Source organism: Adiantum capillus-veneris, chromosome 26 (assembly GCF_014529385.1).
Source record: "Adiantum capillus-veneris isolate H3 chromosome 26, ASM1452938v2, whole genome shotgun sequence".
NCBI classification, from domain to species: domain Eukaryota; kingdom Viridiplantae; phylum Streptophyta; class Polypodiopsida; order Polypodiales; family Pteridaceae; genus Adiantum; species Adiantum capillus-veneris.
In genome coordinates, this window is record NC_140956.1 from 138,897,088 (window position 1) to 138,924,941 (window position 27,854).

The window sequence follows — 27,854 nt, forward strand, 5'->3', positions numbered from 1 at the left end:
GACAAATGCGTGATACAGATTTGGGCATGACAGATGCTAGTGAGATCAGTACGGTGGTTACTGAGTATGCTTGTGACGACGATGTCACATTTACATCTAGCTTGTCTTCAGACGATCTTATGTCTACGGATTGCATATCGGATTGCACATTGTCTTCATGGTGGTTACTAGATTCAGATGCTACTTTCCATGTCACGTTGCATCGTGAGTGGTTTAGCACGTTTTCTAGTGGGAGACTTGGTTGTGTGCACATGGCTGATGGTGTTGTGTATGACATTGAGGGTGCAGGAGACGTATGTTTGTCCTTGCCCAGTGGTATGAGATTTACCCTGCGTAATGTGCGTTACGTGCCAGATCTGAGACGGGATTTGATCTCAGTCAGACAGTTACGGGATAGTGGATGTCGGGTATCGCTGCTTGAGCGATCTCTTGTGATGCATTTGGGCTCGCTGGTGATTGCCAGAGGTGCCAGGAGTGGTACAGGTTACCCATTGCATGTGGATCACGCGAGAGACGGTGTTGTCTCTGTGATCATGCAGCCAGGTAGACAGCGAGAGAGCAGGCGAGTCTCTTTTGCTTGTGGGTTGCAGGATGCTTTGCATGGAGTGCAGAGTAGTGAGCTCGTTGTGTACACAGTTGGGGCACGACTTGAGCAGTCACACAGAGAGGTGACAGAGTCAGACATGCATGCTTTGCTAGTGACTGAGCAAAGCAGAGAGTCAGTTGTGCGAGATACTTCTATGCAGGATAGACAGGTAGAGAGGTCTTGCTCTAGTGAGTCACGACAGGAGAACGTTGTGCAAGAGTCTATGCATACGGATTTAGAGCATGAGAGCTCTAGTGAGTCACAGCAGATTGAGTGGTCATGTTTGTAGTGGATGATTGCAGAGGAGACTGAGATGTCAGCGATTATGCAGTCATTCCTTTCTATGCTCAACAGTGAGCGTGGGGATATGGTTGTGCAGGATATGTCTTCCAGCAGACATCTAGAGCAGCTGGTTTGCTCTGAGGTTGCACGACAGGTTGATGCGTCTTTTGCGGACAGTCAGGAGATGCATGTGGCTGACACGCCTCGTCAGTCAGAGATGCCTATTGCCAGGGATATATATGTTGATGCATGTTCCATAGAGCTAGCAGGGCCCGCTAGCATTGCATCGGCATTCGGTGGTTTCATGTATGAGATGCTGATCTTGAGACCGGATATCGCAGCTGCAATGGGAGCATTTGCAGTTGGGGTTGTCAGTCGTTTGTTGACTGATGATGGCATAGTGCACGAGGGAGATATGCAGGTATTGCGTACATACTTGCAGTACGTGTGCGGTACGTCTGGTGGTGTATGGACTTACACAGGAGCAGGACAGTCGGATGCACACGATCACAGCCAGCCAGTGGGCATCGGTTGAGAGCGGTTTTCTCTCGCCTTTTGTAGTCTTTAGATTAGGTTCTCTTGCTTAAAGGCACATTCGCCTTTAAGTAGGAGGTTGTTGGGGTATAGGCGCATGTGCCTTGTCCGGCCGCCCAAAAGTCTGGGCGCCCACTGACTTGTATACCTTATACATAGCATAAGTGTATAGGGGGGTGCTCACTCTTTATTGAGTCTCCCCACCCATATCTGTGTGTCGTGTGTCTCCTTCTCTCTCTCTCACTCTCTGTCTGTGGTGCTCCTCGATCCCCTTCAAAGAGAGTGTGAGTTTACTATCTTAAATCACTATTTTACATGCTCTTCTACTATTGACAATTGAGATTTTGGTGCTTCAAAGGCATTCTTGGCTTCAGAATCTGCATCCTTCCACTTGTGTAAAGTTCTTTGGTAATGCGAGGTGACTTGTACCTTTTATGTTTTTTCATTTGAGCTTGTTTGAGAGAGTGATTAGTGTGTTTTCATTGCCATGTTCTTGCTCATTGTAAGAGTGTATGGTGGTGAGAGGTGTTCCACAATCCTAAGACTCTGTGTGTGTGTGTGTGTGTGTGTGTGTGTGTGTGTGTGTGTGTGTGTGTGTGTGTGTGTGTGTGTGTGTGTGTGTGTGCGCGCACGCGTGTGCGTGATGGTGATGTTTAGCATTTACTAAGCATTGAGTTAGTTTTGTGCAAGCTCTACGATAGCATCATAACAAACCATCTCCATTTGCAAGTCACAAATGAGGTGTTGCACAAGTTCCATTCCTCTCTCTTTTCCTTTTCTCTAGTTCTCTCTTGCTCCTTTCGGTGTGTGTCTTGGTGTGAGATTGTTTGTGTGTATTTTATTGCACCTCTTCTTGGTCGTGACAAAATCTCTCTTGCGTCCTAGTTCTCATCCCATAACTAGATGGTGCCCCTTCACTTGTTTGGTTGTGGGTTGGTTGTTGTTTTTTTCTTACATGTGGTTACCCCATCCCCAATTGAGCAGCATGAGAGCCTTGAGGGGTGTTTAGAGGTTTCCTCTCTTATTGCCCTCCCTGAACCACCTCAATAAGCATACTCCAAGAGTTAGGAATCCCCTTGGCAAGATCCTTATTGACGCTGTGGACGAAAGGGTCCTCGTCGCATATATGAAGTGTTCCACTTTCTTAGCGTCTAGTGGTGGCGGATGTTACATCCTAGTTATTTGAGCACTAACATAACCATGTCAATACACAAGGACTACTCCCTATCACTAACTCTATTTGGGCTAGACACAGATATAGTGGAAGACTTTATATAGTTGAGATTTCTAGCACACTCCACATCATTCTATACACGGATAAAAATTTTTTAATGTTTAATCCAATAGAAAGAATTACAACCGCATTTACATGTATCAGAGATCTTGTATATTGATAGAGATTTAACAAAAAACCTTGGCAAAATGAAGGATATGATATATCATAACTCATCTCAAGCATAGAGACGACTCTTCACCTCCAATGACCAACATGTAGAGGTCCTTGACTCGTGTACTTCTCACACATAAGAAGATTATTGATACTACACTCCTCACAAGATTGTTTGACAAGAGCCTATTATTTCCTAACCATTCTTAAGAGACAATAGCATCAAACACATTTTCCAAAAATTGCTAGCTATTTGGCACCTAACATATGCAACCACATTTGGCACTATTGACGCTCTCTTGGTGTAGGCTAGAGAGACCCCATATTTTGCTATTAATATCATACATGATTTGTAGTAAAAAACCATCATTACGATAGCTGACATTTTGATAGAATAACTTGATGTACCAAAGGCTCGACTCCATACCATATACTTTCTCCAATAAGTTAGGGAGGTGTAGGGGTGGCGTTCCAACAAAATCCATGCCAACCGAGATTTCCTACTACAGATCTCATTTTCTTCTTCCCACATAGGATAACTGCAGTCAATGTCCCGTCTTACATAGATTTATTCTTACAACAAAATATGAGGTTAGTGATTGGAAAATTCACATTATATTCTTACCCCTAGAGATTGATGTCATGCGAAGCAACCAATGTTTTGAGGGGAAGAGGAGTTTTACCACCTTAAGAACAATCCCAAAAGACCTCAAAGATCTATCCACCCGACAAGATCTATCCACCCGACGAGGTTTGAACTCAAGACCTACTATACAAGAGGGAATTCGGAGAACCAACCGACCACACTCAGATGATAGACTAGTTATCCTTGTTTCATCTTCCTATTCTTACACACGCTCGCATGCACACGTGAGAAGAGAAGCTAGATTATCCACGCTATGTCAAGAGGAGGTTGAGGATGAGACACACTTTGTATGCAAGTGTGCTTATTATAATGGCGTCGATACCCACTATCTATCTTTGTTTGTTAAGAGAAAATTCTCTCCACACTCAACGATAACAAACCCAAATTAGAGGTGCTTGGATCGCTTCTTGCTTGAGATGTATTAACACTAACAACACTTACCCCATATCACACCACTTAATGTTGTGTATATCACACACATATATGCATTAACATTCTTTGGCATACCTACATCATTGCATAGAATGTCCTTTGTTTTTTTGTTGCATCTTATTAAATGTGGATCAGACCTATATCTTATATACGGTTGTGTCTCATAGGCCAGTTCTCTTTGGCTCTTCGAGAAGGTACTAAACTCTCTCTCTCTCTCTCTCTCTCTCTCTCTCTCTCTCTCTCTCTCAAACGTGCACCAATGTATATTGAAATGGTTGAGCAAAAGTTATGAATGACAAAGCTTCAATATGATGCACCATTTGGAAACTAAATACGAAGCTTTCAAGAAAGTTATTTTTTCTTGTGCCGAAGAATGCTTTTCCATAAAGCATGTTCGTGGTATCAACAAAGATAAATCCCGCAAAAGGTGGTTTGATAAAGGTCAAGATTCTCGAAAGTCCTTGGTAAAGCTAGGTGCAACTATGGACACAGACAACTATCAAAGTCATTTGCATACATACAAGGCATTGACTCAAAAGAAGAGAATAACATGAGATGTCAAACATCAATTTTCTCAAGTTTAAGAAAAGGTATGCGCATGTGGAAGATTTTGGAGAAACTTGAAGGGCAAGCGGGTTGAGAGTTTTGGTAACTTGAGTCTTATGGATATGTACACACATTGTAGGCCACTATATGAGCAACCAAATGCTAGAAAGATGCCATTTTATGGTTCATTCCCATGGAGGCCCTCTATTTTTACTCTTGAAGATGTGTGCAGTGGGCTTGAAAAGTGAGAGATCTTCAATGTATCTAGCCAAAAATGATTAAATGGACATGAGATTCTACACATAAGTGGATGTGTGATATGTTCAACCTTACACGTCAACATGGTATGCCTTGTGATTGGAGCACTAATTGGGTCAAGCCTTTTCATAAAGGAAGGCATGTAAAGGATATAAGTAACTACCAAACTATAATGATTAATTCTCTTATGGCAAAGTTGTTAGTGTTTACAATAAAGATAAAAATTGAGTGATTGCATTGAAGACAATGTCAAGCGTGCAAAAGGACAAGCGGGTTTTCGTCGATGCCATAGCATCATTGATAATCTTGTCACTCTTCGTGTTCTCATGGAGGAAATTCGGTTGAAAGGCAAGCGATTGTATTGTTGCTTTGTGGATTTCAAGAAAGCCTTTGATATGATTCCATGTAACAATTTGTGGAGAAGGATGAAAGAACTCCAACTGCCAAGTGAGTTTATACTTGCGGTTTCTCAAATTTGAGAAGGTGATGTGTCAATCGCGTATGGGAAGAGGAATTTCAAAAAACAATTACAAGCACTATTGGGGTTAAACAAGGATGTCCATTGTCACCAACTCTCTTTGGTCTCTGCATCGATCTATTGGAACAAATGTTACTTGACTTTATGCAAGAAGAAGGCATTAAAGAGGTCACTATTTTCAATGCAATAACCATGCTTTTGTTATATGTCGATGATGTAGTGCTTCTAGCATACACTTTAGAGGATGCACAAAAGCATCTGGTTGTCCTTGAGAACTTATTCTTGCATAGTGAACTGGTTCTGAATGAATCCAAAACAAAGGTTATGCTTGTGAAAACCAACCATAAGGAGAAGGCATGCATTGTGTACAATAATGAGACACTTAAAGCTGTTGAGAGCTTTAGCTACCTCGGTCTTGAGGTTTCGACCAATCACAAGTGGCATGAATGTGCTATGTGTTGTTTGGGATCCAAGAAGAGAACATACTATGCACTTGAGAACATGTGTAATGCAAAAAATGTCAAATATTGGGCTCTTAAGAAGTACCTTTTTGACACATTGGTGGCACTGGTTCTTCTTTATGGAGTAGAAGTGTGGGATGGGAGTATCTCAAATTCTAATTGGAAAGAGTTTGAGAATGTCCAAAAGTACTTTCTTACAAACTTTCTCTGAGTTAAGACACAAACACCATATATGCTCCTACTTCTTGAGTCAGGATCTCTTCCAATTGATGTAATTCCTTGGATCCAGGGTGTCGCCATACTTGTGGATGTCTGATAGCACGTCTAGTCTAGTCATATGGGAAGCCCTTTAGCATAGCCCTATATTGAAGATGTGTGCAATCAATGAGGCTATGATGTTGGTTGTGTGAACGAGGTGCTCACTTTGTAGTCATTTGTGGTTAGCAGACAGACCTGTGGTGCTGTAGTCGGTGTATAGCTTGTGTTACCATGTGTGGTGAAGAAAGTGGAGATGGTAGGGTGTGGCATGGGATTGGAGGGTGGCCACGGACCTCATACAACCTTTTTGCATAATCATGCCATGTCTATGGATACTCAATGAGGGAGTGAGAGAGAGAGAGAGAGAGAGATTAGATAGATAGATTGTATAATTGTCCTTGGAGGTCAAATCTGACCTATGGAACCAAAGTTACATGTGATGTAGTATGTGTGCACTTGATGAGTGATTCTCGATACTCCAAATTGTGGTGATGAGAGCCCATGCTGGCTGGGAGAGGAAAGTGCGTGGGATTAAGTCATGACTAAAATGTGAGGAAAGCAAGTTCGGATGTGACCAAAAGCTCAGCACTCTAGTAGTGTGTGATACTACAACTCTCGAACTTGTAGTGAGCATAATCTGCACAATCGATTTCACTCTTCTCCATTGTCCCAATGCCAAGCAAGTGGGAGCTAAGCCAAACAGCTACAATAATGCGTATCTTTGACAAGGGGATAGGCTCAAGCATATAAGGGTAGTACGGTTTCCTCTTTTAGCGAAGAACATGGTTTTGTAGTTGGGGCCAATACGGGTGGTGTAATGTGTGAAGTGTGACCCACTGGATTCTTCCCAAGCCGTAACACATTGGCATTATAGAAAATCTTCATTCACTTGGGAGTCTATTGCGACATCATATAGCAAGTGTAATGCATCCCAAACCACTTCTTTATGTCTTGTGTCCATCACGTGCTCAAGATCTTGATTTTATGCGCCTTTTTAACTTTTTTGGTTGCTTCCCATGCAATTGTAGGAAGTCGATGTAAGGGGTTTTGATGCATCTTCCTTTCCATGCCTATAACCAGACCATCATGATGGGCAACACCATGGCCAAACTCTAAGGGGCAGTATGTGAGGTAGAGCTGTTGTCAACATTTCAAAACACAGGGTAGAGTGTTGCCTCCTCTGGAATAGCATCTCAAGATGCCATGCCAAGCGATGCCTCCTCGTGCTTGCTGTGAACTCCGCATCTAGCATTTCAAAACAATCAGCACAAAACGATTGATCCAATAGTGTCAAACACCACTTTTAACGTTTCAAAATGACTGCAACTATAGACCATACGAGAGTATCAAAGACAGATATGCTCTTTGCATGAGAAATCCTACCCTAAGACAGACCATGGAGTCTAAAGATCAACACCAATTTAGTCGTTTTCTAGTGGAGATACAGACATAAAGAGACTAGTTTCGTCGCGTTCTCGTGGAGATACACACATAAAGACATTATCGGCACATGTAGAGGCACCAAAGGGTAGCAGAAAATCTGTTTACAAACTTCTTCTAGAGATTACAACCCTACCGTCAACCGTCGAGCAGACACGAAGGGGTCACATCACGTTGAGGCAATCAGAGCTAGGAGACGCCCTCGAGTTGCACAATACATATCTCCAAGACTCCATTGAATACAGGTCCACGAGATCTAAACTCACCACCACTAGGCAATCCTGGATAGATTTTCTCACATGCTAGCAAAACGAACCCCAATCATACGCGCAACCCTTGCAACACACCAACCCATGTACCAGATCTTACATTGATATAGAATGGAGCTAATCAGCTTGTGCACTTCATTTCCCAGACCATGTTCATGTACACCAATACCAAATCTCTCTCTCTCTCTCTCTCTCTCTCTCTCTCTCTCAAATTCAAACATCATCACATCAATTGGAGATTAAGAATGCCAAGTTGTACCAGCTATGAAGTCTATGTCTCCATTGTATCCGTGCATGTGGTTACATCCAGGGACATCTGGGAAGTGTTGTGTATGCATTGTTTTCAGCTTATAAGGTTTTACTGAGCTTTTGGGCAGGTTCATACTTTTTTTTTTTAAAGGCCGGCCCCGACTGTACTAGATGACACCAAGACCTTGTAGGCGATCACGAAGAAGTGCCTACGAGAAGTGTTTCCATCGCGACAAGATGCTATTTTTCTCTGTTTTCAGCCCATAAAATGTTGTAGACGGGGCTGGTTTACAAGAAGGAACCCGAGAACACACACTTATGTGTGTAGGATTCGAAGAGATGATTCTCTATGCAGAGATCTCTTCCGAGAAATTGCTTTTCGAGAACCGAGTTGCACTTCGAGCGTCGAGATTGTGAAGGTAATGATTTTCATGTTATGAACTTTGGTATTTGATTGCAGGTGTACTTTCTCTTCGTGAGGAGGGAATAGGAACAAAGGAAGGCACAAGCCTCTGAAGGAGGAAAGTGCTTTGAGGAACAAGAGCCAGATCAGCCCAAGGGTTTCGTACTCAAGATTGGAAGTGGATTTGTGAATCTGAGAGTGGTAGACTCTCGAGTTGGGATCAGGAACTTGAGATTCCCAAGGAAGGACTTGTGTCCGAGAACGCAGAGTTGTACTGCAGGCAGAGAACTCTGAGAGAAGAGTCAGAAAAGGGTTGAAGAGATGCCATCCCCCGAGTCTGGAACGTGAGATCCAAAGGCAAGAACGTTGATTCTTGAGAATTCGGAATAAGGAACAGAAGTTTCTAAGAATAGGGCTTTGCCCTGAGGGCTTCCAGAAACCATCAAGTCTTATTCTAGAACGAACGTGGTAATACGTTCGTTTCAAGTGCTTGTATAGACTTCTCCTCGGTAATAAAGATACTATTACGGGGCGGACCATCCCATCTTCTTGTCCCATTACTGTGTCGATCTTCTCACTCTCTCTATTTCTCTTTATATCCTTTGTCTTCAATATTAAGTGATAAATTCTATTTATCCGAGTATATTTTATATTGTTATGCACTCCCGTCTGTGACATTAGCAATTGTATCCTTCTTTGTTGCTTGTGACGGTCGCCATCTTCACTATCAACAATGTGCACTCTTTTGTAAGCGACGTCCTCTTTGATACTCTTGCTTGAAAATGCATTCGTACTTCCTCATGCAATGTAGTTCATGTTCATCAAGAAAACCCTTTCTTTCACGTCCACGAGAACACCCTACATCCAACATTAAAGTCTTATATGGATATATGGATGTGGAGACATTTGACAAGCTAGTGCTAAGGAGTCAAAAGACGGCTCTGAAACAAGTACACTTGCACAGACCTCTTGCTTGATTACATATGCATTTTCAATGATATGCTCCAAGTTGTCCAAAGCCACTTGCATTGAAACTTGGGAACATTGACACACAGCGATCGAAAACATCTAAAATAGAAATGCTTGTGTCGGAATATAATTGTACGCAAACAGGCGCTTGAGTGAGGTATCTCAAATGCCAATTCACATGAAAAGGAAGTTGACTCTTCTCATTCTAGTTAGCAGAAAAAAAAATGAATGGTAGTTGAGTCACCTTGACAACAAGGTCTACATCTTCATGCGTTATCCATGTACCTAGAGGTGTACATAATACTCATGCTGTATTACAGCTTTTGTGAACTCGGAAGCATCAGGTTGGACAAAGTATATCTTTGGACCTTTCAAGGTAGGATTGCCTAATTAGCTCACTAATAAAACAGGCTTTGCATGAGAAACCTACCTCTGGCCATCTGCACCTTTGCGGATGGCTACACGCAGGTAAAGTTATGCAAAATATGGCTCCCATGGGCCTCCATATAGGCACTTGCCCTCACTATCACAAAAAGTGTCGGCAGGCAGCCTCACTATATCGATGCTAGCAAAACAAGACCCACAAACATAAAATGTTAATCACCCGACTAGTGCATGGAGGCTACAAGAGATAGATAATCTCTTGGAAAACCAAAGTCTAGTACACTCTCACCTAGATCAATCTGCCTCCAGCCTGACTAGCGATAACATGTCAAAAGTTACCAAAAAAAACTCATTAAAACCATCATAATTTCTCCATTTTGAGTGTGCTTCCCTACTTTTTCCTTTTTCGGACTCCTTGGATACATTAAGAAAAAACCAATGAGCATTGATTGTGTCCTATAATCTACAGACTGTACTTGATATTCAAGTATATTGCAGGTCAGAATCATGTTGTAACCAATTACAAGAGTCTGCTTCCCCGCTTTTTCCTTTTTCAAACTCCTTGAATACATTAGGAAAAAACCAATCAACATTGATTATGTCCTATAATCTACAAACTGTACTTGATACTCGGGTATATTGCAGGTCAGAATCATGTTGTAACCAATTACAAAAGTAGCCCATGATAAACAGCACCTCACAATCATTTTTCCATGCTAGCCCTGTAAGTCTAATGTCTTTAGATTGCTTGTTCTTGTTTAAAAGGTTGAGCCACAAGAACTATAAAAAATTGACATTGGAACTTTGCGAATCTACTATCATTGCTCTCAAAGTAGAGAAAGTCGTTTCTAGTTATAGCATCATGAGTTTCATGGTCAAAGACAAGTGAAGCTTGTATGCCACTGTACAACATACTATGAGATATGCTCTGAGTATTCATCGTTCAGTACCCCCTATATAACATGCATTCATGGGGTATTAAAAAACACTCATCTTTTAACATGTTTGAATGAATAAAATGACCCCTTATTTTAGGATTTTTTTTTTTCAAATTTGAATACAAAAACCCCTTATTTTAATGCATCTTTGTTAAATTGCCTAAAACTTTTGCATTTTAAAACCCCTCCTTTCAAACTCACGCTATAAATTAACATGATTACATAGTGCACCCCCCGATATATGGCCGCTTTTTTTAATACCTCTTTAGAGAAGGTTTTGGACCTCTATCTAGAATTATGAAATACAAGGATCAAGGATGTCTTGGACTCATCTATCGGAGATTCAACGATATTAAGCAGTGTTACTACAAAGAGAGAGAGAGAGAGAGAGAGAGAGAGAGAGAGAGAGAGAGGCTCACACCGAGACACCCAAAGACAAATCACAATGTTCTTCCATCCAGAGATTGAGCAGGGACGAGATAAGCTAGAGAAGAGGGATACACTCGATGAGGATCGAACAACAGAGCTAGAGAGATTCGAGAGGTCCAAGATGAGGGGATACTCCCTTCAACAGAGAAGGTTGCACCAAAGAATCAAATCTATATTGGCGAGAAATGGGAGACACCCTGTCCGGACTCTCACCATGGAGGACACCAACACAATCATGCAATGATCGATGTGAGCCATCTCCGGATTCTGATACACATATCCACCATTTTGTATCTATTCTCGAAGATGCACACCCACTTTTTGCATGTGTACCACTCAAGCTCTTGAGACCCACCTTTTACAGCTTTAGTAGTGTTCCTGTTTAGTTTGTTTCTTTCTTTTTATCCAAACCTTGTATCAAATTCACCATCATGTAATTCTTTGGTCTCATAGGTCAATATGGCCTTTCAAAGATATATATAACATTTCATTTCATCTCTCTCTCTCTCTCTCTCTCTCTCTCTCTCTCTCTCTCTCTCTCTCTCTACCAAAAGCCTCCTAAGTATGGCCTTGTACAATGCGTGTGTTTTGGCACTAACATGATGGCACATCACCATCATCCAATGACAGCGAAAGGTGTCGAGGAATTTTAACGCCCCATCTCAATAGTATCATGCACCAACATCAGCAGCATGAAGTCAAAGGTGGATGGTTGGATTGGAGACAATCTTGAGGCAGGAAGGATGCAGTATTTATCATAAGCAAGGGTTGCATGGGCAGGATGGGTTTGGAAAGAGCTTCAAGGATAGCATAGTGGTCTTCGGAGAACCAATGGTTCACATGATTGTTACTATAAAACACTAACAGCAAACTTAGAACCTACCGGCGCATTCTTAGGGCTGGACATGGCAATGCCCGATGTGTTCAATAAATAGAGGAAGAAAAGCCACCTTTGGGAAGCATAATCCTAACTCAAATCGCATTGGAGGGAGAAGAGAACACATCCATGCGGGGCTATTGTAGCATATAATATGCCCTTCAATGTCTCAATGTTTTGGTTGCTCCAAGCTTCTTTTCCTTTACATTGATAGTCCATCCTTGAGAGTCCCCTTGGTTGGTTACCAATTGTATCGTTCATGGCACGTGGTAGTTTTAGACCCACCTCCACTATGCCACTCGACGGCAAAGATACATCAACAGACTGTTCTTGAAGGTTGAACAAAGCAATATAATACTCTCCTGCCACGACAAAAACAGAAAGATGTGACATATGTTTGATGTGCATGAAGGGAAAAGAAAATAAAAGGTTACCTCCTATTCCTCTGGCCATCCATATTCGTGTATCAAAGCTAAGAGTTTGCTCTAACAGCAAAAAGGAAGTGATCTTAGCTAGACAACTCACGACATTGACTGCAGAGTGAAAATAGTCAATGTCTTACCAGATATGCTTCCAGTATAATTCAGCTCGTTGACGACCGCACAAAGCTTGGTTATGTTGTTTACAAGCTTTTTATCAGGTTTCACATGCCAAATCTGCCGACACACAACAATTAGCCAGAATTTGCAAGGTAATTTACAGATATTCAACCTCTTAACAAGCCCAGCAACATATAGTGATCAGATAATTTAGAGGTATTCACCTTATGAGAAACGGGGCAAGAATACATTACTAGCCAAAAAACAATCATGTCACCTGTGTTCTCCTCTGGGCACAAGGAGAAAATGTATTTTGAGTGTCGACTTGCGCATCAAGGCAGCTTGGCCAGTTCTCATGCATCAGAACTCGTCCAACCCTGATTTGTCGGGTGGCGGTCTTCTTTTGTTTTCTGGTTTTGATTAAGAGAGGAGCATATGCAATAAATTGAATGATATCGCAAGAAAATAATGCTACAACAGCTTCGAAGCCAAGCATTACCGAGCTGTTAAGTCTGCACTTGATGGATTCCAATGAAAACATCCACCTTCTGTTAGCTCTTCTCGGGTCCAGCAGAGCTTGAGATAGTTCTTGGCTGTGCTGTCACCTCTTAATTTCCAATAGGTGCCTGCTGCATCTCTACACCCAAGCAGGTTCACAGAGGGCGTGTATTGTTGCATCACATCAGAGATCTGCACCTGATAAGAGAAGAGCATATCCTTAGGTCTTGGCTATGCAAGTACTTGATTCAGCAGCAGGAAAACAAGTAAAAACGTGTCATTTGCACCTCCATGTTCCCATAGCTGTTCTCATTGATTTCGAGTGCTATTTGATTTGTCAGTATATCAATAGTGGTATCATCTATGTTGATCATATCTCCACCAAACATTAGAGGAGACCTCGCCATAGCCCAAAGTGTCATCTGCATATGCCTATCCATGCTCAGTCTAGAAAGACTTTTCAACCCTCACTTTTCTTCAAAAGAAGATGTGAAAAACCTGCACCTGCGTTCTCTGCTCCTCCAAAAGGAGACGTGATGACCTATTTGGACCGTAATTAGCACCTACAACCGAAATTAACCAAAAAGAGATGAACTTGAAATCTTGAACATACCTTGTGTTATGTAAGCATGCAAAGTGAACACTTTGGGCCAACGCATAAAGAACATAGAACTCCCCCAGCAAACAAGTCACAAATGAGGAGATTGTATTGAGAAATATTCTGTAACCTGGATCAGTTAGAAATCCTATGGGAAGCATGTCCAAGTCTGGCCAAGACAAACCCAGCAAGCCTGGTGCTCCTATCAAACCAGCTGCTGCAAAGTCTCTGGCACAATACAAGTGCCAATGAACTAAAAATTGACGTGGTAATATAAGAATTCATCTTGGACTCAGCACTTTTAAATTTAACCTTGCAACATCAAAATGTGATTGTAGATCATGCCATGTGTCCCAGTCATCGCCTGTAACCCTATACATATTAACAAAACCATTGACAAATGTGGCCATAAGTGGATTTGCTTGAACTCCTGGAGAAATGGAATAAACAATTGGTCGTCCAGTCGTCACGATGGCCTGCAAAATAGTCATTGCTTTAAATTCAAGCTATGTTGTGTGTGCATGCAGGGGCACATTCCAATCCTCTCTGTGCATGTATCCATGTGTATCTGTATGTAAATACACACACATACCTCTGTGTGTGTATGTGTTACATACACACAAATATAAATATATATACATACGTGTTTATGCACACGCACATGCACATTTTTCTCTTGCTATTAAAACCATACGTGCATATAGCTCAATATAAGAATACACTGAAAATGTACAAATCAAGCAACTAAAACAGATATGTGGTCTCAAATACAAGATTCTTGAATTCTCAAATATCCAAATAAACCAAGATTATTCCTTGGTTTTATGGAGTCCAATTATCTCTAGTGATAAGCTCAGATAGGGGTGGCTCATTGTAAGGTGCAGCGGAAATGAATGTTGAACTTTGCTCAAGATGAGTGCTCCGAACTATGTTCAAGGTTCCTTTTACTCATGGAAGGGAGAGCCTTCCGTCCTTTAATGAGAGAGTGCAAGTGATAACAAACAAACTGGATAAACACTGTGAATGAAGGTACTGAGACTGAGAGATAGAGAGAGAAGAATACGACACCAGAGAAGTTGTCAAACCCTCCTCCGAAGGCCCCATCCTCTATGGCGAGAGTGGTCTACTTATGATTGCACAAATCTCTACAATGCTTTGGACTTGCCGACGATGAGGACGACGACGAGACGGGCTGAAATCTGGAAACGCTAATGGCTGAAATCTGCAAATCTTGTATCTGCTGAATTTTGACTCTATGTCAGTGACGATGTCGACGACAACGATGCAACGATGACGCGCTGAGAACGCAGATGCTGAAATCTGCGTTTTCCGGGCTGAAACTGCAAACTACGCTGGATTTGACCGTGCGGCGAGGATCTGCTACGGGAAGGTGAGATCTGCGAGGTTTGGGGGTTCTAGTGAGGAGTCTGACTGCTGAAAACTGAAAATACTGATGCTTCTTGGGGTTCCGTCGTGGTGAATCTGCAAAACGCTGAAGTGTTATGCTGATGCAAAAACGCTAGGGCTGAAAACTGTCTCCTTGCAAAAACGCTAGGGCTTTTGCTGGTTTTGCTGTCGCCGGTCTTGCAAATGAAAAACGCTATGCTGATCTGTTGTTCTACTGTCACCAGGAATCTGCAAGTGCAAAACCGTTGGCTGATCTGGGTGCAAAAACGCTAGCTTGTTGTAGATGGTGCAAAACGCTAGGTTCCTGGTGGGGGTTCTGCTGAGATGGTGCCTGTTGAACAAAGGTGCTCCTGCTGCCTCTTCAGCCCAAAAGTGCTAGCGCTAGGTTTTATATATACTTACTTAGCAAAATTGCCCTACCTAGTTTCCAACAAAAGTCGCTTAAAAATAATAAATGAAAAATGTCAAAAATAGGAAAAATAGGTCTATGCATTGTAAAAATGCTCCTAATGGGTTCTGATGGAGATCTGATGATCATGTTGTGTGCAACCAAAGGATATGCATCTACTCTAAGTGTCTGGACATGCACGGATTGCACAAAAGTGCCATATCACTTCCTATTCTAGACTGACTGAACTGAACTGAACCCAACCCTTGTCATGAAGTAGCTTGTCCACGTACACATAGGGTTAGATGTGCACGTGACATCCCCTCCTTTTCAAAGTGAAGTACTGGTACCGAATTGTATGGCATCGAGGGAGATCGCCAACAGCGTCTGGAATCCTGGGAAGGACTCTTTGCCGGCCCATTCTGATGCGTGGATCATGCGATACTTGAACTTCATAAAGGTCTGTAAAGCTTGCTTCTTTGGCCGCGCCGAAAGCGACACAAAGTCATCTGTGGCTCCTTCAATGCTTCAACTTCGTCTTTAGTCATGCGTCTACCTTCTTTAAGAATCTCCATGGTTGAAAATTCTTGAAACCACTTCCAACACAAAAACATGAACATACCCATTCCATGTAAAGTGAGTGGAGAAAATCTCGTCTTCCTCAAAGACTGTGCATGCAATGTAGATGAACAAATAGACGGAGTGCCAAACCGTTCACCACACACATGCAAACAATGAGATCGAATAGTGTCTTTCTGATCTAAATCAATCAAATGTGGCAATTCACAACGGAAATGCGCATGCTTGGTGCTCAATTCTTCTTGTAATCCGCATACATCTGTGCTCATTCATGAGTGAATCGTGCTCAGCATACAATATGTCATGTCTAGCAAAAGGGATCACATAAAGACGCTGACTAAAATACAGGAAACGATCACGAATGAAACACTCGAACAATGTCTGCTGACTAATCATTCGAACACATAATACTTCATGTGGGGTTCTCTGGACCTAAGCTCGAAAGTCAAGATCGGTTCTTCCTGAGGGGGTTCTTTGGACCTTGACTCGAGAGCCAAGATCGGTGCTTCGTGATTGATCGCCTCTGCAATGAGGTTAGCTTCGCTAGAGAAAGTATCAACTAACACATCATCCTTGTGAACAATCGTATCATCTTCATGCAAAGCATCATGCTTGTCACTATCATGCAATTCATCATGCTTGTCATTATCATTCAAACTATCATGCTTATCATCATGCAAATCCCTACGTGTGTCATGCTCTGGAGAAGACAAGACACATAGAGTCTCCTTCTCCTTGTTCTTTGCAATCTTCGCCTGCACATTAGAAATGAGAGATGAAGAATGAACAACTCTCTCTCCACGAATGACAACGGGAGAATCACTTTTGGCATTGAAAGTGAACGTATTTTCCGCCCAATCAATGAGAGGATTATGCTCACGAAACCATCAAATGGCCAAAATCATATCACATCCTGAGAGAGGAGAGACTAAAAATTTTCTACGGAAAGCAATTGGACTGTAAACAACACATCAAGGCACTCTTTCGTGATGAGAGAGTCCATACTGGGAGCGAAGCCAGAGACCTCGAGAGGAGATTTTTGACTAACATCTAGGCGGACTTTCTCAACAAGAGAGGGACTAATCACATCATACATATTGCCAGGGTCAAACAATATGACAAAACGCTGCCCCGTCATATGACCATAACATTTAATAAGAGACTCATCAATGGGAGGGTCATGAGAAACTTGGGGCACACTCGTGTTGTCATTTATTGCATTGACAAAGGAAGTGGTTTCTGTGGATTCTTTAGATTCATTAGAGTCAAGCTTAGGACAGGTTCTTTTTATGTGACAGTGATAACAACGACCTTCCTTAGAATAAATGCTTTGCTTTTCGACGTGATGTATCCTCCTAAAATTCCTTATTCTGCTTTTTTATCTGGAGTCAGCTTAGGTTTAGCAATTTTGTTAGCTTTACCCTTAGGTTCATTGGGAGAGTTCTTTTCTGAGAGACTATTGGAAGATTGGTTAGAAGAGTTACCGGTCTTACCATTCTTACCGTTCTGAGGGTTCTGCGAAGTCTGAGAGGTACTTGTTGAAGTCTTGTTTTCCTTAGGCTTTCCCTTGTTGTGCTTCATCTCCTCTGCGAGAGCAATCGCTACCGCCTTGTTGAGATCGATTGGATCGAGGACTTCGCATCAAACCTAATATAGTCGTCCAACCCGAAAAATGAAACCTCCTTGCGCTCATCATCCGATTTGCGTAATTGGGTGCCGAGCTACAAAACACAATTAGAGAAAGACATAACTGGCATACCATTTTGCTTGAGATTGCGCCAATCGTCTTTCAACCGTGCTAGATATTGTAGGGCCATACCCAATTAGAGAAAGACATAACTGGCATACCATTTTGCTTGAGATTGCGCCAATCGTCTTTCAACCGTGCTAGATATTGTAGGGCCATAAACCACGCCTTGAGCTTGTCTTGGAAGTCGGTCCAATTGAAGGAAAGGGACACGTCTTCGGCGGCTTTCTCTAGGTACGTGGCCAACTGTGCCTCTTACCACGCGCTCACACCAAGGTTGCTTTTTCCCACCTCACGTTGATTGGCCGGCCGCTAAGTGCACGGTCCGCTCTCAATGAGTGAAAAGAGGCACAAGGGGAAGCTGGACAAGCCCTTCTTTCTTGGGTTTCCTATCACTCTTCAAAACACGATTAGGAATCGACACGCCCAAGTGGACTTGGGTTACATGCGACCACAACAAGCAACAAAAATTCTTCTGGTTCTTGTGGTTCTTTCCTTGAGTGATACAGGACACTGTCAAAGCTCTGATACCAACGTAAGGTGCAGCGGAAATGAATGTTGAACTTTGCTCAAGTTGAGTGCTCCGAACTATGCTCAAGGTTCCTTTTACTTATGGAAGGGAGAGCCTTCCGTCCTTTAATGAGAGAGTGCAAGTGATAACAAACAAAGTGGATAAATACTGAGAATGAAGGTACTAAGACTGCGAGATAGAGAAAGAAGAATACGACACCAGAGAAGTTGTCAAACCCTCCTCTGAAGGCCCCACCCTCTATGGCGAGAGTGGTCTACGTATGATTGCACAAATCTCTACAATGCGTTGGACTTGCCGACAATGTCGACGACGATGAGGACGACGACGAGACGGGCTGAAATCTGGAAATGCTAATGGCTGAAATCTGCAAATCTTATATCTGCTGAATTCTAATTCTATGTCGGTGACGATATCGACGACGAGGATGCAATGACGACGCGCTGAAAACGCAGATAATGAAATCTGCGTTTTCCGGGCTGAAAATGCAAACTATGCTGGATTTGACCGTGCGGCGAGGATCTGCTACGGAAAGGTGAGATCTGCAAGGTTTGGGGGTTCTAGTGTGGAGTCTGACTCTTGAAAACTGAAAATGCTGATGCTTCTTGGGGTTCCGTCGCGGTGAATCTGCAAAACGCTGAAGTGTTATGCTGATGCAAAAACGCTAGGGCTGAAAACTGTCTCCTGGCAAAAACGCTAGGGCTTTTGCCGGTTCTGCTGTACCCAGTTGTCTTGCAAATGCAAAACGCTAGGTTGATCTGTTGTTCTACTGTTGCTAGGAATCTGCAAGTGCAAAAACGCTGGCTGATCTGGGTTACAAAAACGCTAGCTTGTTGCAGATGGTGCAAAACGCTAGGTTCCTAGTGGGGGTTGTGCTGAGAAGGTGCCTGTTGAACAAAGGTGCTCCTGCTGCCTCTTCTGCCCAAAAGTGCTAGCGCTAGGTTTCTATATATACTTAGCAAAATTGCCCTACCTAGTTTCCAACAAACATCACTTAAAAATAATAAGTGAAAAATGTCAAAAATAGGGAAATTAGGTCTATGCACTGTAAAAATGCTCCTGATGGGTCCTGATGGAAATCTGATGATCATGATGTGTGCAACCAGAGGATATGCATCTACTCTAAGTGTCTGGACATGCACGATCTACGAACAGACTCACGAAAGTGCCAGATCACTTCCTATTCTAGACTGACTGAACTAAACTGAACCCTTGTCATGAAGTAGCTTGTCCACGTACACACAGGGTTAGTGACACTCATCCATAGCAAAACTACTAGAAAACATGTTATTTGAAGACTGCAATGAGATTGTAACCGGTCGTGCTACATGCCAACGGGAAATCAATGTTACAAGGTGTAAATAGTTGCAACATAAGAGATATAGACTACACACTTTCAGTTGAGCGGACACAGAAGAGGCATGGCTCCTCTTCAGAAAGTATGGACCTCAAGTCAACCAGTTTTGTGATAAATTGTTGGGTTAAAGGCCCAAATGGCCCCCTTTAATGTATATTTTAAAGGTTACTAACCTTTTGCCAAGTTCACATTGAACTTGGCCACTAACTTTAAATTGGTCCTATACAAATTAATAAAGGGAATGTGAGTTTTTCAACTCACTCACTTATTCCCCCTTCCAATATCGTGCGCTACCTCTCTCCCCCTCTTTCGTTCTGCTAGCGCTCCCCTCCTGCAACACAGTGCCTCCTCTGCTAGGTACACACCCTGCACTTCTTCGAGTGCTCTTTCACTTGCATACACCGCCGCACGCTCATCAACTGGTATCAGAGCCAGGTTAGGGTTTGCTCCCAAACCTGCAAACGCTGATTTTCAGCCAAGGAGGTTAACTTTCACGCGAGATTTTGCAATTTCATCGCCAAAGTACTCGTCAAATTGCCGAAAAACAGCTCCTAAAACAGGTGTTTTCAGCAAATTTCAAATTTACGCAGGTTTTTGTAAGTGTTTTTATGATGCCAGTACATTGGGGAAAGTGCAAATTGATGCAATCTACGCACGTTTGACAAATTTTGGCTATGTATGACCATTTGTGGCTCAATTTCATGCAATTTGATCTACAAATTGCGGCTTTTGCTCTTACATGCTTCTAAAGGCTGTGTATTAGTCTTATGTAGGTTCTGTGAGGCTAAAACAACTAAAATTGTTGTTTTTGAGCACAAATTCGCTCGCTGAAATTTCCTGCGCATAAATTTCAGAAATTGATTCTTGTGCCCAAATCGACCTATTTTGCCCCAAATTGCTCATGTGACCATTTGGAGCTGTAATGCACATCTCTGTGAGGCTATACTCCGGTTTTTGTGCATTTTGCCTAAAAATTCAGCGTATTAGCCCTCTTATTCGTGCAACTATGGCCTCATCTTCTTCAGATGTGAAGAATCTCTTCGAGATAGGAGGTTCGATGGAACAGGCTTCGACCTTTGGAAAGACAGGATTCAGGGAATCCTATTTCTTAAGGATTGTGAAGGGGCACTTGAACAGGTAAAGCCACAGAATATGACGGATGAAGTATGGGTTAGCCTGAACAGGAAGGCTGTTACATACATTAAAATGGCCATGACCGATGAGACAGTCATTGATGTGAAAGGTCTCACAACTGCTTTTGATGTGTGGGAGAAGTCAAAGGGAATGTATGAAAATACAACGCCTATCAACCAAGTGCATTTGATGCGAAAACTTGTTGGCATGCAACTAGATGAGTCCAAGAGCGCTGCAGAGCACTTGTCGTTGTTCGCAGGTACTTTGTCGCAGTTACAGGACTCAGGCTTGCCCCCTTTTTATGATAAGTTGAAAGCTATCTTCTTGCTTATGACCTTACCTGAGTCATGGGAAACATTGGTAGTTTCATTATCCAATAACCCCAATTTGACCTTTAATGGTGTTAGGGGTTCTATCTTGAATGAGGAAATCAGGAGGAAAGCAAGTGGAGAGGGAGGCAACTCTGCCCAACATGGTTAGAGGCAGGACAAAAAAGAAGAATGCTTATGCACAAAGGAGTAAGAGTAAGAGTAAGGAAAGGGGAAATGCCAGCAAAGGCAAGGGTGATGCGACTTGCTATCAGTGTGGCAGGAAAGGTCACAAGAAACCCGATTGCAGGTACTACAAAGCCGAGTTAGAATGGAAAAAGAATGGCGGACACCAAAAGAAAGAGAAGAAGGAAGTTAAGACAGATGCACAGGATAGCTCAAAGGACAAAGAGAAGGCCAATGTGGCTTCTAGTGTTGTGATTGAGGAGCTGTCCGATATAGAGGACATCTTGTGTGCCACTTTGTCCGATGATGATGCTTATGACATTGATGCTTGATCTTGTACATTCTGATGTATGTAGCATGCCTACTAAGTCTATAGGAGGTGCATGCTATTTTGTCTCCTTTGTTGATGATCATTCTAGGAAAATTTGGGTTTATTTGCTTAAATCTAAGGATGAAGCATTTGCTGCGTGTAAGAAATTTCATGCATTTGTGACCACCCAAACAGGTAGAAAGCTAAAATGCTTGCATATGGACAATGGGGGGGAGTTCACATGTGCTGAATTTAACAAATTTTGTGAAAATTTGGGCATTAAGAGGGAGCTTACTGTGCCATACAGCCCCTCTTCTAATGGTGTGGCTGAAAGATTCAATAGGACACTTTGTGAGAGGGTGAGATGCATGCTGTCCACAGCTGATCTCTCTCATGGATTTTGGGGAGAAGCTTTGAAAACTGCAGTGCATATATGCAATCGATCCCCTCACATGTCTTTGAAAGGTGACATCCTTGAAGAGGTTTGGTCTGGCAAGCTTGCTTCATATAATCACTTACGCATTTTTGGTTGCAAGGCTTTTGTGCATGTTAGACCTGAGTTGAGGAGTAAACTAAATGCCAAGTCCATTAAAGGCCTCTTCATGGAATATGGTGAAGAAGGCGAAATGGGTTACAGGATTTGGTTACCTCAGCTCAAAAGGGTTGTACGCAGCCGGGATGTTGTTTTTAATGAGGCAAGGCTGCTTCAAAACAATTGTGCCTCAAAGCATGACCATAAAAGGGTGAAATTTCAGCATGACCAGACACCTGTTAGGCCTATTTTTGACCCTCAGGATGCACCACAAACGGCTGAAAATGTAGAAGATCCAATGGTGTTTGAGCCAGATGATGTTGGACAGCAAATTGAGGCTCCTGAAGGGCATTTGCAGCCAAGAAACAATGCTGAAAATGGTGTTGAAAATGATATACAGCAGCCCATTGTTGATGATTTTATTATGCCACCTGATGTAAACCCATTGCCGGATAATGTGGATCATTGGGTGAGGCAGTCTACTCGTCAAAGATGGCCTGTGAGAAGATATGATCCCTCTTTGCATTATATTATGTTGACAAATGAGGGAGAGCCTCTTACTATAAAGAGGCAAAGACATGTGAGCACAGCGACAAGTGGGAGCTTGCTATGCAGGAAGAGATTAAAGCTTTGCATGCTAATCATACTTGGGATTTGGTGGAATTGCCCAAAGGAAGGAAGGCTATTCCTAACAAATGGGTGTATAAAATCAAGATTGTTGATGCAAAACCCAAGTATAAGGCAAGGCTAGTTGCAAAAGGATATGTTCAAACCAAGGGCATAGACTTTCAGGAAGTGTTCTCTCCTGTTGTGAAGCTGACGACTTTGCGTGTATTGTTTGCCATAGTGGCTGCTCTTGATTTGGAAATGGACCAAATGGATGTACATACCGCTTTCTTGCATGGTGATGTGGAAGAAGAGCTTTACATGAAGCAACCCGATTCCTGGCAAGGAACATTTGGTATATATGCTCAATAGAAGCTTGTATGGGCTAAAACGATCATGTAGACAATGGTACAAGAAGTTTGATCGCTTCATGCTTAAACATGGTTACAAAAGAAGCCATGCAGACCATTGTTTGTATACCAAACGTGATAGGATGGCAGCCCTATCATTCTTATGCTCTATGTTGATGATATGTTGATAGCTGCAAAGAAAAAAAGCACTGTTGAAGCTCTTAAAGGGCAGCTGAAATCTGCATTTTCAATGAAAGACCTTGGGACAATTGAACATATACTTGGAGTGCGAGTTACAAGGCAGAGAGACAAGCGCCTATTGTATTTGTCGCAAGAAAAGTACATTGAAAAGGTGCTCGACAAATTTAACATGGCTGAAGCAAAGCCTCTTGGTGTGCCATTACAGCCATATGTCAAAATCTCCAAGGATTGTCTTAAGTCAAAGAAAGAAGCCAATGACATGCAAAGTGCGCCTTACGCTTCAGCTTGTGGTTCACTTATGTATGCTATGGTTGCTACTAGGCCTGACATAGCCCATGTAGTGGGAGTTGTGAGCCGGTTTATGGCTAATCCAAGCAGGTTGCATTGGGATGCAGTGAAGTCCATTATGAGGTACTTGAAAGGGACTAAAAATAAATGCCTCTGCTATGGTAAAGGACCATTGGAGTTGAAAGGATTTTGTGACTCTGACATGGCTAGTGATGTGGATACACGGAAATCCACAAGTGGCTATGTATTTACTCTTGCGGGAGGTGTTGTTTCATGGTGTTCTAGATTGCAAAAGATCGTTGCATTGTCTACTCCAGAGGCTGAATATATTTCAGCCACTGAGGCTTCTAAAGAAGCTATTTGATTAGCACGCCTATGCAGTGAGTTTGGTTTGCCTGCCAAGGCACCTATGCTTGGTTGTGATAGCCAGAGTGCCATATGTCTGGCAAAGAATGCCATGTTTCATGCACGCACAAAGCATATTGATGTGCGGTATCACTTCATACGAGAAGTGCTTGAGGATGGCCTTATTACATTGGTTAAGGTCCATACATCACAAAATCCAGCATATGCTCTCACTAAGTGCTTATCCAAAGCACAACTTCATCTATGTATAGAGATGGTGGGAGTCACGTAGCTTAGAGGCGCCATTTATGCCTTTAAGTGGGAGGTTGTTGGGTTAAAGGCCCAAATGGCCCCCTTTCATGTATATTAACTTTAAATTGGTCCTATACAAATTAATAAAGGGAATGTGAGTTTTTCAACTCACTCACTTATTCCCCCTTCCAATATCGTGCGCTGCCTCTCTCTCTCCCTCTTTCTTCTGCTAGCACTCCCCTCCTGCAACACAGTGCCTTCTCTACAAGGTACACACTCTGCACTTCTTCGCGTGCTCTTTCACTTGCACACACCACCGCGCGCTCATCATAAATTTCCATGACGTTTTTTTTGTGATGGGTGGGACCATCCGTTTGATAGGTGATAACTCAAATCCGGTGCCTCCTATCAGCCGCTGCCCTACCCAGCATATAATTCCTATAAATATAACCCATTGGGCACTCAATAGAAGCAGAAGGAGGAGGAGAAACAAAGAGAGCACACGCAATCTCTTGCAACAGGCCCTCTAGCGTTCTTCCTCAGCAAGACTCCCATCCTCAGCAAGACTCCCTCAAGCAATTCAGCACCAACGTTTTCAGCAGCCCTCTCAGCGTTTTTCAGCAAATGCATCAGCGTTTTCAATAAGCTTCATCAGCAGCGTTTTTCAGCCAGCCAGTCATAGCGTTTTCAGCCTGACAGCCCAATGTTTTCAGCCCTACAGCAACAGCGTTTTCAGCCTAACAGCAGCAGAGTTGTCAGCCCTACAGCAACAGCGTTTTCAGCCCTACAACAGCAGAGTTTTCAGCCAGATAGCATCAGTTTCAGCCCTAGTCGTCACCGCCGTCGTCGCCGTCAACATCGACTTAGCTTTCCCTTGCATCATAGTATCAAGTTCATTGCATCAACACCATCGTACCAGATTTGTGCAATCAATAGCATAGACCTATCTCACCATAGAGAGAGGGGCCCTTGGAGGAGGGTTTGAGAACCGCCTGGTGTCGTATTGTCGTATTCTTCTCTCTCTTCTCTCAGTCCCACCACTCTCCACTCACACTAGCATTCACTTTGTTTGTGATCATTGCATTCTCTCTGTAAAGGAACGGAAGGCTCTCCCTTCAGTAAGTAAAAGGAACCCTTAAGCACAATTCGGAGCACTCATCTTGAGCAATATCAACATTCACATCCGCTGCACCGGACATTGGTATCAAAGCTGTGTGTGTTGCACCTGATGTAACAAACTTGGACACCCCAAGTCAAGATTCTACCACGACACAACAGAGATTCACCTCAAAACAAATCACAAAGACGACACGCCCCAACATAGTTCTGTGTCCAGAGGTATTGGCCCCAAAGATTGACGCCCCTTTCGATATTTCTTTTTATATTAATCTGTGTTCATAGTACAAGAGAGTCGACAGGCGCTCACTCTCAGACTCTGCGCCCAGATGCTCTGAGTAATGAGTGCCCAACCAACTTATTTATTGGTAAAAGGGATGCAAGAAGCAACGCCCCAGTAGTCCAAAAAAGCTTTAATGCTAAAAACAATAATCCCCATAAAGCAACTGGCTCCAAAAACTGCAAAAAAGCAACCAACGCTGTTTACGAAAATCCGTATAATTCTGCCACGTCAGCAGCTGTCAGTTTCACGAAACTATCCGTACAGTCAACCATGTTAACCTGTCGGCGCAATATCCGGGCAGCGTGTGTAAGTGTGTCCGGGGGCCAGCCACGTCACCAATGTGTGACATACCCCCCTCTTGAAAGAATTGTAATTGCAAAACAGACAGAGGCCATAAACTGTCTTAGCAGACACTGATTGTTAGTACCGACGCACTAGACACGACATATCTAGCACTTGTACAAATCGACAGTCACATCACCGGACATTACAAGACATCCTTGACATCACAGGACATAATCACATTCAAATTCATTCCAAATCTCAAACCATGATTAATCGGCAACGTGTTTAGTACTCGCATCTAGATCCAATCGGGACCTCACATATGCCCGATTAACTAATCCTTATTGCAATCATGTCTGTAGAGATTTATTGCAATCATGTCTGTAGAGATTTATGAGACCGAAATGTTGCTGTCATTTTATCTTTCAATTCCTGTACTCAAACAAGTCGAGTACAAATCAATCAGTTTCATTTTCTGGAGTCCCAGTTTATAAAGTCATAGAGCAGAATACGGTCAGCCCAGCAATATCCCTGAAACCCAAAGGGACATCAGTAACTCTATATCAAAATCGGGGTAATCTATTGACAAAGGAGCGGAGTGACTCCCCTCTTGTGTAAACCCGCTGCACTAGATTCACCCTTGCTGAAATCAGGATTCTATTGGAGTAGACTATGCTAAACCGAATGCTTCAAGGTAAAGTTCCAAAATCTGAGGAGTATCTGCTAGGTCCTCTTCCTCCATCCACTTCGCATCCAATGCGGGATAGTTCTTGAATTTAACCAAGAACCGCCTAATCGCTTTACCTTTTATCTTTCTATCCTTGTGTGTCAATATCTGTTCTGAAACGAGTATCTCCTTGCTTTCCTCCACTTCGGGTTGCTCATCTGGCTCCCTATCATCGGGCACATCGCCTTTAGAAGGCTTCAATAGACTCACGTGAAAAGCATTGTGAATCTTCCAAGTATCGGGCAGCTTCAATCTAAAGGAGACATCATTTATCTTTTTTTTTATCTGGAAAGGGCCATATACCTCATGCCAAGCTTTGGAAAAAGCCGCTCCTTTCCCTTTCGTTTTCTTAGGCGTGCCTACTCAAAATGTAAGAGCATCCAATTGTTTTCCTTTAATTTCAAATCGCGACAATGTCGATCTGCGGCCTTCTTATGTCTTTTTTGAGATTTCTAAAGCCTCCCGGACCTTGGCAAAAGCAGCGTCCAAGTCCCTCATGTATTGGTCGGCTTCAAAAATCTTATCCAAAGTCTGGGGAATGTTCTCATCTACCAATTGATTCCCTTTTTTCTTTCGTTCCTTGTGCCCTGGGACCAACGGGTAGCGTCTTTCGCTTCCCTGTCCATTGGCACGTCAGAGTCAATCATCGAAACCCTAAGACGCACTATCATCTGATTCCTCTTTCTCTAGAATCCTTTGATGAACTTGCATCTGGTTTCCTTAGTTCGTCTGAATTCTTTGATTCGCCAGAATCTTGTGATGAGCTATCATCTGGTTCCCTTGATTCATTCTCTTCACTGTAAGACTCTTGCCTTTTTGATACTATCAATACTGGTGAGTAGTCAATTTCTCTTTCATTGTCTAAAAGGCAGTCACAGATTTCATTGTCGTAATGTGGAAATCTGTTTTGATTCATTGTTTCTTTATCTTGGCCTCGGCTAACGCTGTAGGCTAGCCGGTTCAATGGTGTACTACCATGAATCAATCATGTGATCTTCAAGACATAAAGGAGGTAACTCGCTTTGTACGCCTTCTGAGAAACAGCCTCTATTGAAGAAAAATCTTGTCGTTTCTTTTCTAGGTCAAACATATTCGACCTTCAATCATCATCAATTCTCTCAAGAAAAATCAAGTAAAGAAGCTGAATTTCATCAAGTGCAATCTCTTTGTCCTTCATTCGTCAAAGTCGCTTTCTCAGCCCGATAGTCAACAACGGCGTTGTTCTTGAGGTACCAAGGGAATTCAAGGAGGACATCCAACCTTTCTAAGAGCATTACATAAAAGTCCTCATGCCCTAAATACCTCTGACATTGCAAACGGAGTTTGCCAATGATCGGTGTAATGGAAACATCCCGTCCGGATGCCGCTAGAACTGCCTCCACTTGTGGCCTCGGCCTGTCGGGCCTAATTCCAAATCGAGCCGCCAATTCAAGAAGTTGGCCTTGGCTCCTCATCAAAGAAAA

General features: G+C 42.7%; 1 protein-coding gene across 3 annotated transcripts in view; it reads right to left on the bottom strand.

Moving 5' to 3' along the window:
• Positions 1-11,314: 11,314 nt before the first annotated feature.
• The window catches only part of LOC147424273 (Melibiase family protein), a 55,061-nt gene continuing 38,521 nt past the window's right edge, over positions 11,315-27,854 (bottom strand). Inside the window, exons 6-14 of one of the 3 annotated variants that reach the window (XM_086502147.1) lie at positions 13,774-13,937; positions 13,477-13,689; positions 13,368-13,404; positions 13,151-13,285; positions 12,865-13,061; positions 12,643-12,775; positions 12,389-12,482; positions 12,261-12,311; positions 11,315-12,188 (exon numbers count right to left, since the gene is read on the bottom strand). In XM_086502147.1, the coding sequence (XP_086358273.1) occupies positions 11,917-12,188; positions 12,261-12,311; positions 12,389-12,482; positions 12,643-12,775; positions 12,865-13,061; positions 13,151-13,285; positions 13,368-13,404; positions 13,477-13,689; positions 13,774-13,937 (1,296 nt within the window). In that variant the 3' untranslated portion in view covers positions 11,315-11,916. Of the gene's footprint in view, positions 12,189-12,260; positions 12,312-12,388; positions 12,483-12,642; positions 12,776-12,864; positions 13,062-13,150; positions 13,296-13,367; positions 13,427-13,476; positions 13,690-13,773; positions 13,938-27,854 lie in introns of all 3 variants that reach the window. The other 2 variants (XM_086502148.1, XM_086502149.1) reach the window with 2 other exon arrangements.